A 15,722-nucleotide genomic window follows, 5' to 3' on the forward strand; every position below is an offset into this window, starting at 1 on the left:
TAGAAATAAGATAATGCATGACATATCATATACCAATTCACGTAACCACTAAGATAGATTAAAGAAGCATTATGATTCATTTCTTTGAGATTAAAAACATAACTATTGAAAACTTTTGTCCTTTTTTAATGAAACCAACACTTAACTTCTTCCCATAATAATCACCATCTATTCCAAAAGAAAGCAAAACCGGTGCTGCACCTCCTCTTCAATCCATTTACGTTTCTCTTGATGTTAAAAAGAAAACAAAGTAAAAAGGTGTAAAAGGGGCTGCTGCTGGATCCAATTATCTGTACATCATATAAAAGAAAGGCTAATAAACAAAGCATGTTCATGGCAAAATGGAAACAAGAGTGTCCTCTAATAGGACCGTCCCACTCTTAAAAGCAAAATAAAAGTGCATTTGCTGAAATCAAAATCACATCACCGTGCAAACAAGCTAATTGAATTGAAAGCATGATATACTACTACTACATGGACCACTTTTTCCGTGAAAATCATGTGCTGGTGGACCAAGGCTGCACTTCTTCAAATTGCAAAAAGGAATCACAAAATTCTAGCTACTGTGACCGAGAATCACACCTCCATATTCATCTACTTCTTCAAGAGTTTTCTCCAAGTAAATCACCGTGCTCAATTCCTCTAAAGCCCATCACATATGCGTCTCTCTTCACCAAGACAGCAGCTTCTTCTCTTCATCTCCAGCTCAGTTCATGCATCTCAAGAAAAGAAAGAAAAGTGTACTTGCTAAATTCTGCTCCACTTCAGCTGTGACAGCAGCTTTTCCTCCTCATCTCCACGCTCAGTTCATACCAGAAGTCATCCTCTATCTATTCTCTATGGAAGAAAAGAAAAGATCGATCCCCCTCAAAACTGCCGAGAAGAAGGAGTTAAGAGACCTCCAAAATCAGCATGTGTGTTGTCTCTTTGTGTCCATAGAGTAGCGGCTGGTCTCCCCCCTAGCAGCTAGCTTCCTCCTTTTCTTCAATCAATCCCCTCTTTTCTGCTTCCTGCTCCCTACTCCTGTTGTGTGCTTGGACGTTTCCAGCCAGCTGGACACACGGATGTTTGCTGCCACCTATGCTATCATGGATTTGGCACTTCATCTTAGGTTCACGTGGTGTTTGTTGTTGCTGTGTGCACCAAAACTTCAATCCGTGCATTTCCATTAGAAGTTTCAATTGGAAATTAATAATTGCTGGCTTCTTTCCCTTTGCAAAATAAAATTCATCTTTGTTTCTCACTTAAGTTTAAAAATCAAATTGCTTAAGTTTAAAATTAAATTGCTGAGAAATTTATCTTTCAGTCCTAAAAAATTATCCAATAATTTCCCTACACTCAATAATGTAAATAATTAGTCTCAGACAATTCAAATTAATTAAAATAAGAATTTCTGATCGAATCAAGTACAATTCAGAAAAATGGGAAAATACTGGATATTTGAGCACACTTTCCTGATTAACTCTAGTACAATAAACTAAGTACAGTGTAGAAAATAATGACTCATCAAAATAGACCACACTTAGTCTTTTGCACTCCTGGGCAAAATCTAGACGAAAAAACAAGGAACTACTCAAACATCATGAAGGTGACACATACTCGACAGACAGACAACAAAAACTCCAAAACAGAAACACACTTTCATAATTCTCACAAAATTTGGACAGTAAAAGGTATAATCAGAATCCCACACAGAATCAATGAAAACAAATACTCAAAGAATCATCCAAACAGTTCAGTACAAGGGAAACAGTCAATCAGTTCAAGAGATGAAACAACAGCAACAGAGCCTCACAGATGTACACAATCAGTGTTTCTCTCCAGTGTTTAAGGTAAATCAATGTCACTCAATGCACTCAAGAAAGCAAACACAAATAGGCTTGGCAAGCTTCTAATATCATACTCAAGCAGATACACATGTTCAAATCAAAAGGTCTTTTTATGGTTATGATGGGGTCAAGGACAAGGGAGGATATATCTGCATAAAAAGGTACAAACCATAAGGAATAGATGAGCGATGGGGAACAAGTATAAACATATTTAAATACACCCACAACTTCTAATTCCATCCTCTAATTGACTCCATTATTCACCATTTTTTTTTCCTTTTTTTTTTCATCAAAATTACCTGTCTCTTTTCTTTACTCTGTTCAGCACACAATTTCAAGAGACAAGATACACCACATATTTACAAAAACACTATAAAAAGAGGACTTAGTAGCCAATTCATCAGAAACTCCTAGGAGACCACACTTATTCCCAAAACAATTCCAAAGCTCCAAAATTCCCTCATGCTAAGGTAGTAATGATTTTTCACTCAGGGCTGATGTATGAGCTTCAAAACAAAGAAATGGGGAAAAACATAGGCTCAAAAGGGCTATCAATGGATCAAAACAGGGTAGGCTCATTTGGCTCTAGAGGGTCAACAACAAAATGCCTTTATCCCCTTCAAATATGCGTATTAGTCAAGAATCATCAAAAAGAGTCGAGCCAAGACATATGTACAAGCAATAAAAAGACATCACACACAAGAAAGATCATCAAATGGCTCAAATCTCACACAGGTAATATGGTCACCACAATTTAGCTCTCAAACATCATGATCATCTTCCAAGCAAAGAAAAGCAAGGAATTCAACAATTCAGTGTAGAAAATAATGACTCATCAGAATGTAAAAGATTCTGTATATGAGATTTCACTATGATAAAGTACGTTCGTCACTGAATGGTCATTGACCGTTCGGTTTTCCTGGTAAACCTAGTTGAAAAGGGATTCTTTCATTTGGAGAGAATCCTAGTTTAGGACGAGCGACTTCATGTGGTAATACTATGCTTGAGCGTTCGGCCAAGTATAGTGGGGCCTGAATCTAATACGATAAACCTAATATATGTATATGTACTTGTATATTATTGTTGTTCGTAAACACCACTTCAATAGTAACATAATATAACTATCAACCCTTTTATTATAAGTTTATTAGTGCTCGGTCTCACACCCAGCGTTCGTAAGGAGTAGTGCTCGATCTTATACCAAGCGCTTGTACCCAATTCTCGTATAATCAATCTTGATGAAATAGCGTTCGTCCAAATTTCAGTAACATATCCTTACCGTGTTCGGTCACTGACCGACATCCGATTTCTGTATATTATTGATTCTAAACTATGGTTATTTAACGTTCTGATGTGTCCACGTTCATGGAATCCGGCTTAGAGCCTCTGTACTTGAATTATTGTTGGAGTATGGGTCTGAACTTCCGAGGGTCAGTTCATTTAACTGATTCACGATGTAAATGACTTCGTTACATATTATATATATTTTACCCGGGATTATTCTTGAATCTAAAAGTAACTCTCTTGGTCTTATTCTATTATGGAACTGGAGACATATCCGTCTCGTCTCTAGTGTTCGTCCTCGTTCTGAGTGAGGACTAACGTTCGGTATTTGATGTCTTTTATAAACTTTTGATCAAAGAGGAAATTGAAATGATTGATAATGAAAGATGAAACTAAGGTGATTGGTAATGAAAGACAAACTTGAGATGATTGATAATGAATGATGAAGAAAATATGAGATGAATGGAATATTGTGGATTTGAACGAGCGTTCCGGGGAGGAACGACTCAGGGTTGAGAATTGAGATTGGTAAAGTATGAATGTGGAAAAGGCTTGGCTGGCGATTCATCCTGATGTTCCGTGAGTACTCGTCCTCATGTAGAGGGGGTACGTCATGTGTGGGAACGGCAGGAGGTCCTAGTCCTTAGGGGTACTTTGGACGGAACGGACTAACCTCGGGTGGCAGCTGATGAGAATTCCAGTTACTACATCACCCGGGTGCACGAACGTCGTAGCTACAAAAAATTCATACAGTCCGGACAGTCGGTCTAGTATCAGGGTTTGATTGAATTGTTTATTGGAATGTATTTGAATGTGCTTGCATATGAAAATGTATGTTATTACTTGAATTAAATTACATAAGCTTACCCTGTGTTTTTCCTTGTGTTGTCTCGTCTGTACGTCCGTCCTTGTCTTTGCAATGATCATCCATGTGGATGTGAGCAGAAGGAGACGCGCTACTGGAAGAGGCGTTGGAAGAGCAATATTTGGAGGAAGAGAACTTAGTCGAAGTCGATGTGAAAACCGAACAATAGGACGTTCGGCTTGTAGTTGGTCATTTTGGTTAGGTGGCCGTTCGTTCACCTTTTTCTTTAAGTTTTGTATGACCGCTCGGTGTTGGCTTTGTAAACCGTTCGGTCAAATACTGTTTTTATTGTACAGATTAAGTTGTGGTTCTTGTAAGGCCGTTCGACCACAGTAGTATACTCTTTTAATGTTAAAACTGACCTGTGTTATTATTAATCGTAATTATTCTATTATATGGTTTTATTACTGTATTTTTGGGATGTTACATTAGTGGTATCAGAGTAGTTTTGTTCTCTTAAGGACACTGTAGGTTATGAGTGCACTATGTTTTTGCTGTGTGCTTAATGTGTGTTTGATGAGTTATTTTAAACTCTTTGAACACGACTAATGGTCGTTTTCTTTGCTTCTCAGAGAACTAATGGCACCAAGACCTCCTCCTCCACCACAATCCACCGAACGTGATGTGTTCGACAACACCAGGTTGTTGGAATCAGTGAACGAAAGGCTACAGCAGCAGAACGCTGTCTTGATGCAGCAGAACGCGGCTGCTTTACAGAGTCTGGAGGCCGCACGCGCCAAATCTGAAACAATGCAACGTCAGTTGATGAAGATTATTGCCACGACAAGGAACACGGCCGGAGCGTCAACGTCCAATGCAACTCATCCGACCGAGTGGAGCTTGGAGAGTTTTCTTCAGCACCACCCAGCCAAGTTCAATGGGAAAGGTTTACCGGATGAGGCTGACCAGTGGTTGAGGGACATGGAGAGAATTTATGATGCCAAGAGGTGCCCGGACGAAAATCGCTTGGCATTCACGGAGTATCTGCTAACCGGGGAAGCAAGCCACTGGTGGACTAGCATGAAGGCTATTTTGGCAGACGCTCACAGTCCCATCTCTTGGGAATTTTTCAGAAGTAAATTCTATGAAGAATATTCCCCAGACAGCGTTCGTTTCGCCAAGGAAGTGGAGTTCCTTCAATTGGTACAAGGTGGGAAGTCTGTATCGGAGTATACCAACACGTTCAAGCACTTAGTGAGGTTCAATACTATGGCTACCAGTGAAGAGTGGCAGTGTCGGAAATTCGAGAATGGGTTAAGGAGTGATCTAAAAGTGCTGATATCCAGCCTTTGTATTAAATCGTTTCCTACAATGGTTGAGAGGACCAAAGTATTGGAAAAGAATGTGGCTGAAGTGGAGCAGCAGAAGAAGCAGCAACAAGCAACTAGGGGACCGATTCTGTCCAGAACAAATCTGAATCGAAGTAGGACGTCGTATGCTCGTCCAGCGCAGCCATCGAATTCAAGTGGGTCTCAGGCTATGGTGGTTGCCAGACAGTCTGGACAACATGGGGTAGTAAGATGTTTTCAATGTGGAGGACCCCATTTCAAGTCATCCTGTCCCCAGTTGGTTGGAGGGAAGTATTGCAATCGTTGTAGAAGAAGTGGTCACTGGGAGAGCGAGTGCAATATGGGAGGACGAGCGGTAATGAGGCCGCCAAATACTAGAAGAGCGCAACAGGGTCGGGGTGGACGAGCGTAGGCGGTCGGGCGAGTCTACGGGATATCGGGCGCTGAAGCTGCCAGTTCAGGTACACTCATCATCAGCACTTGCTTATTGTTTGGAAAGCCTTGCTGTGTACTGTATGATTCGGGGGCGACCCACTCCTTCATCTCGAAGGCGTGCGTTGAAAAACTGGGTTTGACAGAGAGTGAGATGCAGTTCGACTTGGTGGTGTCAACCCCAACGGCTGGTGAGGTTAGGACGTCTACCGTTTGTATTAGATGTCCTATAGAGGTCGAGGGGCATAGGTATAAGGTCAACCTAATATGTTTACCTCTAAAGGAATTAGAAGTGATTTTAGGAATGGATTGGTTGGCTACCAATCACATTCTTATCGATTGTGGTGAAAAGAAGTTAGTTTTTCCGAGCGAAGATGAAGAAGAGTTCTCAGTGACGCTCGGTCAACTGAAGGAAGATATCATGGAGGGCGCCAGTTGCTTTTTGATTATGACGCACGCAGATGAAGAGATTGAAGGTTCAAGCTGTGAACGATCGGTCGATAATAAGTTGAGTGGAGGACGATCGGTAGTAGATGATTTTCCAGACGTATTTCCAGACGAAGTACCTGGACTACCTCCTCCTCGCGAGGTAGAATTCACGATAGATTTGGTGTCGACGGCAGGACCTATTTCGGTGGCACCTTACCGAATGTCACCAACTGAGTTGGTCGAACTTAAGGAGCAAATTGAAGATCTGATGGATAAGAAGTTTATCAGGCCGAGCGCATCACCCTGGGGAGCGCCTGTACTCTTGGTGAAGAAGAAAGATGGCAGCTCTCGGCTATGCATTGATTATAGGCAGTTGAATAAGCTGACCATCAAGAATAAGTACCCCTTGCCGAGGATTGACGACCTACTGGACCAACTACATGGTGCGAGCGTATTCTCGAAGATTGACTTACGATCGGGATACCATCAAATTCGGGTTAAGGAAGGGGATATCCAGAAGACTGCTTTCCGATCTCGCTACGGACACTACGAATATGTAGTGATGCCGTTCGGTGTTACTAATGCACCAGTGATCTTCATGGACTACATGAATAGCATTTTTCGACCGTACCTGGACAAGTTCGTAGTCATTTTCATTGACGACATCCTCATCTACTCCAAGAGTTGTGACGAGCATGAGGAACACTTGAGGATCGTACTTGGCGTCCTGAGGGAAAAGGAGTTATACGCCAAGCTATCCAAGTGTGAATTTTGGATGAAGAAAGTACAATTCTTGGGGCACGTTGTATCTGCTAGAGGGATCTCAGTGGATCCGGCTAAAGTACGAGCGGTACTAGATTGGGAGAGTCCACGTTCGGTCACTGAAGTCCGAAGTTTCGTGGGACTAGCGGGCTACTATAGGCGTTTTATTGAGGGATTTTCTAAGATAGTAGCTCCGCTAACTCAGCTGACCAGAAAAGATCAACCGTTCGCTTGGACCGATCGGTGCGAAGAGAGTTTCCAAGAACTGAAGAAAAAGTTGACGAGCGCTCCAGTCCTAGTTATCCCTGACACGGCCAAACCGTTCGAGGTATACTGCCATGCTTCTCACCAAGGTTTGGGCTGTGTACTTATGCAAGAGAAGAGAGCGGTCGCGTACGCTTCTCATCAATTCAAGATCCACGAGAAGAACTATCCGACGCACGACCTGGAATTAGCAGCGGTCGTCTTCGCCCTGAAGATTTGGAGACACCATCTGTATGGATCTACGTTCCACATCTTCAGTGATCATAAGAGTCTCAAGTACCTCTTTGATCAGAAAGAATTGAACATGAGGCAGAGGCATTGGCTGGAGTTCTTAAAAGATTATGATTTTGAACTGCTCTATCATCCGGGAAAGGCTAACGTGGTGGCGGATGCCTTAAGCAGAAAAGCAGTTCATGTCTCGGTTATGATGGTAAAAGAACTCAGTTTGGTGGAGAGCTTTAGAGATCTAAGGTTACAGTTCGACTTGGAACCGAACAGTATCAAATGTTGTAACCTTAGAATATCCAGTAATGTATTCGACCGAATCAGAGAGAAACAAGCAGAGGATGAAGATCTAGCGAAGATCTTGAGCACGCTCGGTACGGATCAGACCAAGGAATTCAACACTGGAACGAACGGTCTCTTACGCTACATGGACAGGACGTGCATTCCTAATGACGGAGAGCTGAAGAGGATTATCCTGGAAGAAGGACACCAAAGTTGTCTTAGCATGCACCCTGGCATGACTAAGATGTACCAAGATCTCAAGAAATCCTTCTGGTGGCCAGGAATGAAGAATGATGTCGCTCGTTTCGTGGCGTCATGCTTAACTTGTCAGCGAGCGAAGGCTGAACACCAAAGGCCGGGCGGTTTACTGCAACAGCTTGAGATTCCCGAATGGAAATGGGACAACATTTCCATGGATTTTGTGACTCACTTGCCCCGCACAGTCAAGAATCACGACTCCATCTGGGTTATAGTGGATCGATTAACAAAGAGCGCCCACTTCCTAGCGGTCAATTTGAAGATGTCCATGACGAAGCTTGCTCAGCTCTACATCAACGAGATCGTTCGTTTACATGGAGTCCCATCCAGCATCATTTCGGACCCAAACACAAGATTTACATCTGGGTTCTGGCAGTCCTTGTAGAGCAAGCTGGGTAGCAAACTTCAAATGAGTTCGGCGTATCACCCACAGACGAACGACCAATCCGAGAGAACCATCCAGACGCTTGAAGACTTACTGAGGACGTGCGTCCTAGATCACATGGGCGTCTAGGATGAAGTCTTGCCTTTAGTGGAGTTCACCTACAACAATAGTTTCCAGTCCAGCATTGGAATGGCTCCCTTTGAAGCCCTCTACGAAAGGAAGTGTCGCATGCCGTTATGTTGGTTTCAAGAAGGAGAGAAAGTGCTGACCGGACCTGAGCTTATTCAACAGACGACCGAGAAGGTGAAATTGATACAAGAAAGGTTGAAGACGTCTCGGAGCAGACAAAAATCTTACGCAGATAAGAGAAGAAGGCCGTTGGAGTTCGCTGCAGGAGATCACATTTTCCTTAGGCTAAATCCGACCACGGGAGTAGGCAGAGCCATGCGACCCAAGAAGTTATCCGTAAAATTCGTCGGACCTTATCAAATATTGAGGAAGATCGGACTAGTGGCGTACGAGTTATCCTTACCTCCTCAACTGTCCAACCTCCATCCAGTCTTCCACGTTTCCCAACTCCGAAAGTACATAGCCGACCCCTCTCACATACTGGAGTTGGAAGACGTTCGTCTTCGTCAAGACCGAACGCTGGAGATGCAGCCAGTTCGCGTTGAAGACAGTGACACCAAGTACTACAAAAGGAAAGCTATCAGAATGGTGAAAGTGGTGTGGGACGAAAAGACGGGCGACTCTACATGGGAAGTGGAGGATGCCATGAAGGACTTGTACCCTCACCTATTTCCGGGTAAGTTTTAATTTTCGAGGACGAAAATTTTTGTAGTTAGGGGGAATGTCAGACCTCGTAACTATATATACCCAAAACCCCTAGTGTCAGATCTCGGACACGCAAACCAAAACCCCTCCTGTCAGCTCATTAAAAACGCACCCAAAACCCTCTGCACTGACGCCAGGTGTCAAGAAACGAGGATCTGAAATCAGATAGTGGGATGCAGGTGTCAGCAAAAGAGCGGACGCTAGTTTTACGTGGGAAGAAAAATGATTTTCTGAAACCTTCTTCCCACTCTCTCTGCATGCACCATTCTTCTTCCAAAAATCTGCTTTTTCATTTTCTCCTCCTTCTCACTAGAAATCATATCTTCTCTCTAAGAAAACTAACCTTTTCTCTTCTCCGATCATCATTCAGAAACCATAGAAGTGTTCCCAGCGACCCAAGCTTCATCTTGAACCGAACAAGTTTCAAGTTTGAGCTGGTAAGTTTTCTCCCCTTAGTCGTTCGATCTTTTGTTACATGCGAAACCAAGTTCTGGTTGCATGCAGGGGTGTAGTCTAAGTTATTTTTGATTTTTATGTGGTTCGGTTTAGTTGGAAGAGTTAAGTGATCGTTGACGGTAGAAAGCTATAGTCGGGCGAACCAAAAACCTACTTTTAGACCGTTCAATCACGTATCCAGGTAAGGGAAGCTTATTTAATTTAATTTGATTTGTTTGTTGTTGAACTCTTTGAACGTTCGTTTATTGGATGAGATGAAATGAAATATGAATGAATTAGGTCATAATGTTGATAGGTGTAAACTTTACTTGTTTTTGTTGCTTAAATTGTTGTGCTTTTGAGTAAGTTTTAGTGTTAATTCTCATGAAAAGTATATAATTGTTGATATAAGTATAATTTTGACTGTTTAAATGTTTTTTTAATGATTTTGTTGTTTATTTTGATGAAAAATAAGGATTGGATACCATCAAAGACTTGGACCACACTCATGGGCGCAGTTCTACCGAGAATTTCATGCCCGGGCGTGAGAAAAATGGCGCCGGGCGCGACTTTACAGAGAGTTTCACGCCCAGGCGCGAGAAAAAGGGCGCCGGGCGCGAATTTACAGAGAGGTTCGCGCCTGGGCGCGAGAAAATGGGCGCCGGGCGCGACTTAGAAGGATGCGCGGACGCTCGTCGAAGATTAAGCGGACGCTCGTCACAAAGCGAGCGCGACGCTCGTTCAGGGCGCTCGTCCGGATTCTCGTCCAGAGCAGAGGACGCTCGTCCAGCAGAGGAAGCAGAGGATGCTCGTCCAGAAGAGGACGCTCGCCAGCAGAGGGCGCTCGTCCAGCAGAGGAAGCAGAGGACGCTCGTTCAGCAAAGGACGCTCGTCCAGAAGAGGGCGCTCGTCCAGGACACTCGTCCACGCTCGTCTAGCAGGACGCTCGCCCAGTAGAGGACGCTCGTCCAGCAGAGGGCGCTCGTCCAGCAGAGGGCGCTCGTCCAGCAGCTCGTTCAGCAGAGGACGCTCGTCAGCGCTCGTCTTGAAAGTGGACGCTTGTCCAGAAATTGGACGCTCGTCCAGAAAGAACCCGTGACTCAATTATTGGAGCTTCTCTTTTAAAACCAGATCCGGAATTCGTGGGAGGCAGATCTGGAAGGAGAGGAAACCAGAGGACGCTGCAGCAGTTGCTCCAAGTGCTTCCATGGTGGAAAATCACCAATTTCCACCATCCAATCCACCATTTCTCTCTTCTATGATGTATATGTGTAGCTAAAACTCCATTTCACTAGGGTTGAAAGTAAATTTCTGAACTTCTATGTAATGTTTTTATTAATGCATGAACTTGTTTGAATTATGTGTTCTATCCTTATTATTCATGCTTTTGATGGGAATCTGAGCTGTTTGAACGGTTAAATCATTGGGAAATGTATGAGACCGCGGACCTAGGATAGAACTGCTAAAGCATTTCGAGTCCTAGATATAGGAGGGAATTTTTAGTCATCTGTGACATTGTGTTTAAGGCAAATCTGATAACTGAATTAGCTAAGGGATTAGTAATTTAGTTTGAATGATTATGAACTGTCATCTGAGGGATCAGGGACTGCATGCGCCTAGAATGTCGATGCTTAATTTTGAGGAATTGTGTTAGTAGAAGATTATCGGAGTGATGAACTTGAATTTCAACCCCAGTGAACTTTAATTCAACTGTTTTTTCCACTTTAATTTCATCTGTATGCCAATCTTAATTGTGTTATAAAAAAATACGTTTATTAATCACTAAATTAGTAAACTTTAATCAATCTGTGAATCAAAACAAATCTCTTGGGAAAACGATTTCCGGACTTACTGGTTTATTACTTGAACGATCCGGTACACTTGCCGAGGTCTCAAAAGGTTTTTGGCGCCGCTGCTGGGGATTTGTTTTTGTTTTCGTTGATTGTTTGTTGTTTATCTGGTTTAGTTGATTTTAGCTATCTTTTGTTTAAGTGTTTATTGTGATCTTATTTGAACTTTTGTGCATATTTGTTATTATCTGTAGAAATTGTGTCTTTTTGGATTGTTTCTTTTTAGTTTGTGTTTTGTATGAGAAGCAGAGAACAGGTTGAAAATCTACTTTTTGATCCGGAAATTGAAAGAACTGCTCGAAGGAACAACAGCAGAAGGAGAAGACAAAGTAGAGAATCCAGAGAAGCCTCTACTATTTTTGAAGAAACTCTTAACTCTTCATCTGATCAAGAAAAAGAAGAAATGGAAGACAATCGTACTGGAGAAGGTTCTGGGCAAGGAAGACGTACTCTTGCAGATTATAATACTTTCTCGGGACCTCTGCACTTCAACAGTATTGCAAGACCAGTGGTGAATGCTGCTAACATGGAGATGAAGCCAGCTCTTATTCATCTGGTGCAGAACAATCAATTTCATGGATTATCCCACGAGAATCCATACACTCACTTGGCTACTTTCATGGAGATCTGTAATACAGTGAGGATTCACCAGGTTCTAGATGAAGCAATCCGACTCAGCTTATTTCCATTCTCATTGGCTGGTAATGCAAAAATGTGGTTGAATTCCTTTCCAAAGAATAGTCTGACAGTCTGGGATGATGTGGTCGCTAAATTTCTGAATAAGTTCTTCCCTCAATCCAAAGTCAATAAGGGAAAGCAAGAGATCTCGTCTTTCCAACAAGATGCTGATGAAACTCTAGGTCAAGCATGGGATAGATTCAAAGGCCTATTGAGAAAAACCCCTACTCATGGATTTGATGAGCCTACAATGTTAAATCTGTTTCTTGGAGGGCTGAAATCTCAAACAAAGTTAATGTTAGATGCATCAGCTGGAGGTAATATCAAATGGAAGACGCCTGAAGAAGCACATGATCTGATTGAAAATATGGCTGCAAATGATAATGAAGTTCAGAGTGAGAGAGCTCAATTTCAACAAAAAGGTGTTCTTCAGCTTCAATCTCAAGATGCTTTACTAGCTCAGAACAAGATTATGACTCAGCAACTTGAGACATTAATGAAGAAGTTATCTCAGCTACCTAAAGAACTGCAGAATGTTTCTCAATTTCAACATCAGATGGTTCAGAGTTGTCAATTGTGCGGAGGAGATCATAATAATGGTCAATGTGTACTGCAAAGCATGTCTCATGAAGAAGTACATTATATGGGAAATCAAGGTCTTCAGACAAACTATGATCAACGTCAAAGTTTTAATCAAGGATGGAGACCTCATCCGAGTATGGGACAAGCTGTTCCTTTCAATAGACCACCTCCACAGAACTTTCAGCAACAAACTTCTCTGACAGAAAGAACTTCAAAACTGGAAGAAACTCTTCAGCAGTTTATGCAGGTATCAATTTCCAACCATAAAAGTACAGAAGCCTCACTTAGGAATTTGGAGATTCAGGTGGGTCAATTAGCTAAAAAGTTGGAAGAAAAACCAGAGAAAGACTTTGGGGCAAACACTGAAGTAAATCCAAAGGCAGAATGCAATGTTATTACTACAAGATCAGGAAGAATTATGGAAGAAAGAAAGAATGAGAAAAAAGTGAGTGTAGAAAAAAATGAGATGAGTAAAAAAAATAGAAAGAAAAGTAAAAAAAATGTCAACACCCAATTTCGTCCGGATTGACTACTAGATTAATTTTATTTTTATTTTCATCAGGAGTGTAAAAAAAAATAATAATAATAATAAAATAAAAAAAAATAAAAAAATAAAAGAAGAAAAAATAGAAAGAAAAGTAAAAATAAAATAAAATATAAATAAAAAAGGAAAGAAAACGTTCGTCCTCCACTGAGCGCGTTCGGCTCCTTCCATTGCATGGACCGTTCGTCCTTGACCGTTTAACCTCTTATTAACCGCTCGGTCATCCATGATCAGCTTTCAGCCATTCAACCTCAATGACGTTTGGACGCTCGTTCTAAACCGTTCGGTCATTCGACCTCAATGACGTTCGAACGCTAATGCTCAACTGTTCGGTCATCTTCATGCGTTCCACTATTCGACCGTTCGGCTTTTCAGATCTTTAGGACGTTCGACGTTTCCCAGCCTCAACCGTTCGGTCATTTTCTTCCAGTGTTCGGTTTGTGCGTTCGTCCCAGCAGCAAGCAACGTTCGGCAAATAGCGTGTTTAAGCACTCGTCGAAACAGTAATAGTTTTTAAAATGCTCGCTCAGCTCGCTCGTTTCCCGGTCGTCCAGGTCGCTCACCCCTCATATACCGCTCGTCCTAATCACTCCCGCCTTTCTGCCGCTCGTCCTGACTCTTCTACTCATCTACCGCTCGTCCATCATTCCCACTTTCTAACGCTCGTCCATATTTTCCGTTTCTACCGCTCGTCCATCACCTCCCCTTTCTACCGCTCGTCCTGACTCTCTTACTCGTCTACCGCTCGTCCATGATTTCCCCTCATCTACCGCTCGTCCATCATTCCTACTTTCTACCGCTCGTCTTGATCACCCGTCGCTCCTGGGCCCCTGTATTGATTCGCACAATCTTCCAACGGTCCACTTGTACCTTCCCTCACTTCACCAACCCTCTAATTATTCCCCACCAATTATTCCCAGAATCTGTCACCAACCCAATAATTTCTGCAGCCCTCCAATCACAGCTACCGACACTCCTCATCCTCCAATCAAAGCTGCCGACAATGGCACCCTTCTGCCAATTTAAAGGTCATCATCTTCACCTTACCGGAAGAGATAGCCGAGAGATACCATTGCCGAACTCCAAACTCTGGACAGACCTTCATCTCCAACCCCCTTTCCTTTTCATCCTCATCTCCAACACCTCTTTATCCTCTCAATGATCAATTCGTGCTATCCTCCGTGTTGCTTCATCACCTTTCCATCCTTTTGTTCCATCCATCAAGCAACCATTCGAAACCAATATAAACCAATATTTCTTGAACCTGCAACCAGAGAGCATCAACATCCATAAGAAACTTACGAGAATAGAGAAAAATGAAAGCTAATGATCGTAACACTCTTTTCAGAATCAGATTCAAGGTTTCTTTCATTTTCAGTTTCTTGTAACTCAATTAGGAATGAAAACACAAGGCAGTATCTACTCTCGTCCTTTTCAATTTCGTCCATCGACCAGCCCCTCTCAGATTTCCACCCTTTCTGTTCTAGAATTCATCAAATTCATCCCCATTTCTCTCACTGGATCACCACGCACCCATGGACAAACCCACCACCGAAAGCATCATCATCCTGCCTCCACCGTGACCCAATCACGCCTCACCTTCTTCTTCCATTTTCATCACCCAACAACATCCTCTCATCACCTGCACTTCTAACAGAACAACACAATACTCATTTCCCCTACCATCTTCACAAGAAAGAAATCATTTCCCCAACTCGAAAGAGAAAAGTCGGAGTTAGCATTCCAACCCGTTGGTGGTGGAATCAGAGCGGTTGCCGGCGTGGGTCGCGTGCACCGGCAGTGAATCGGGGCTGTGCGTGAAGAAATAAGGGAGAGAACCTGGCACTGTGGCAGACAGTGGTGGCCTCCAGGACACGGCGGCTGGCTGAGACCGCGATGACGACCCGCATCGCCGGCGGCAAGGTCGCGAGGTGGGAGTTGGCTATCAACGTTGGAATCGGCAGAGGCTGCAACGTGGGTGTGCATCAGAGTTGGGTTTCATCAAATGGAGTAGAGAATTTTTGAAACAAAGCAAACCCTTGGTCCTATTTGCTGGGCCGGTTTCTTTTCTAAACAAAAATATAAAAAATAAAATAAAAAATAACCTTTTCTGCCTGCCACACGTATTTTCCATCCACACCCCATTCTGTTAAAGGTTAAGTCCATGTGTTTATGTCTAATTAAAAAAGAAAAAAGAAAAGAAATGGGCCTCGGTATTGGGCCAACATTCACCAGCGGCACCCCAAATTCCATCCTCACACCTGGACAGATACAAAATTGAAGAAAAATGATGTTGACCCAAACTAAGGAGCCTCAAGTTTATTCTGCACTTCGTTGGGTTTGTTTCTCTTGCGTTTATCTTTATTTTTTTTTATTTTTATTTTATTTTGTTTTATTATTATGCTTTGTTCTTTATTTTTATTTGTTTGGTTATTAACTTTTATTATGTAACCCATTTGTATGATAGCCCCTACCCCTCCTTTGTTTTCTTTGTA

At 42.5% G+C, this 15,722-nt stretch overlaps 1 protein-coding gene across 1 annotated transcript; it reads left to right on the forward strand.

Moving 5' to 3' along the window:
- The first annotated feature begins 11,661 nt into the window (after window positions 1–11,661).
- LOC148200333 (uncharacterized) lies at window positions 11,662–15,678 on the forward strand. Its single transcript, XM_088113479.1, has one exon. It carries the CDS (start codon window positions 11,662–11,664, stop codon window positions 13,210–13,212), a length of 1,551 nt encoding a protein of 516 aa, XP_087969605.1. The 3' UTR covers window positions 13,213–15,678.
- The last annotated feature ends 44 nt before the right edge of the window (window positions 15,679–15,722 follow it).

This window comes from Vigna umbellata, chromosome 4 (genome assembly GCF_029865625.1).
Source record: "Vigna umbellata cultivar VRB3 chromosome 4, Vumbellata_1.0, whole genome shotgun sequence".
NCBI lineage: Eukaryota > Viridiplantae > Streptophyta > Magnoliopsida > Fabales > Fabaceae > Vigna > Vigna umbellata.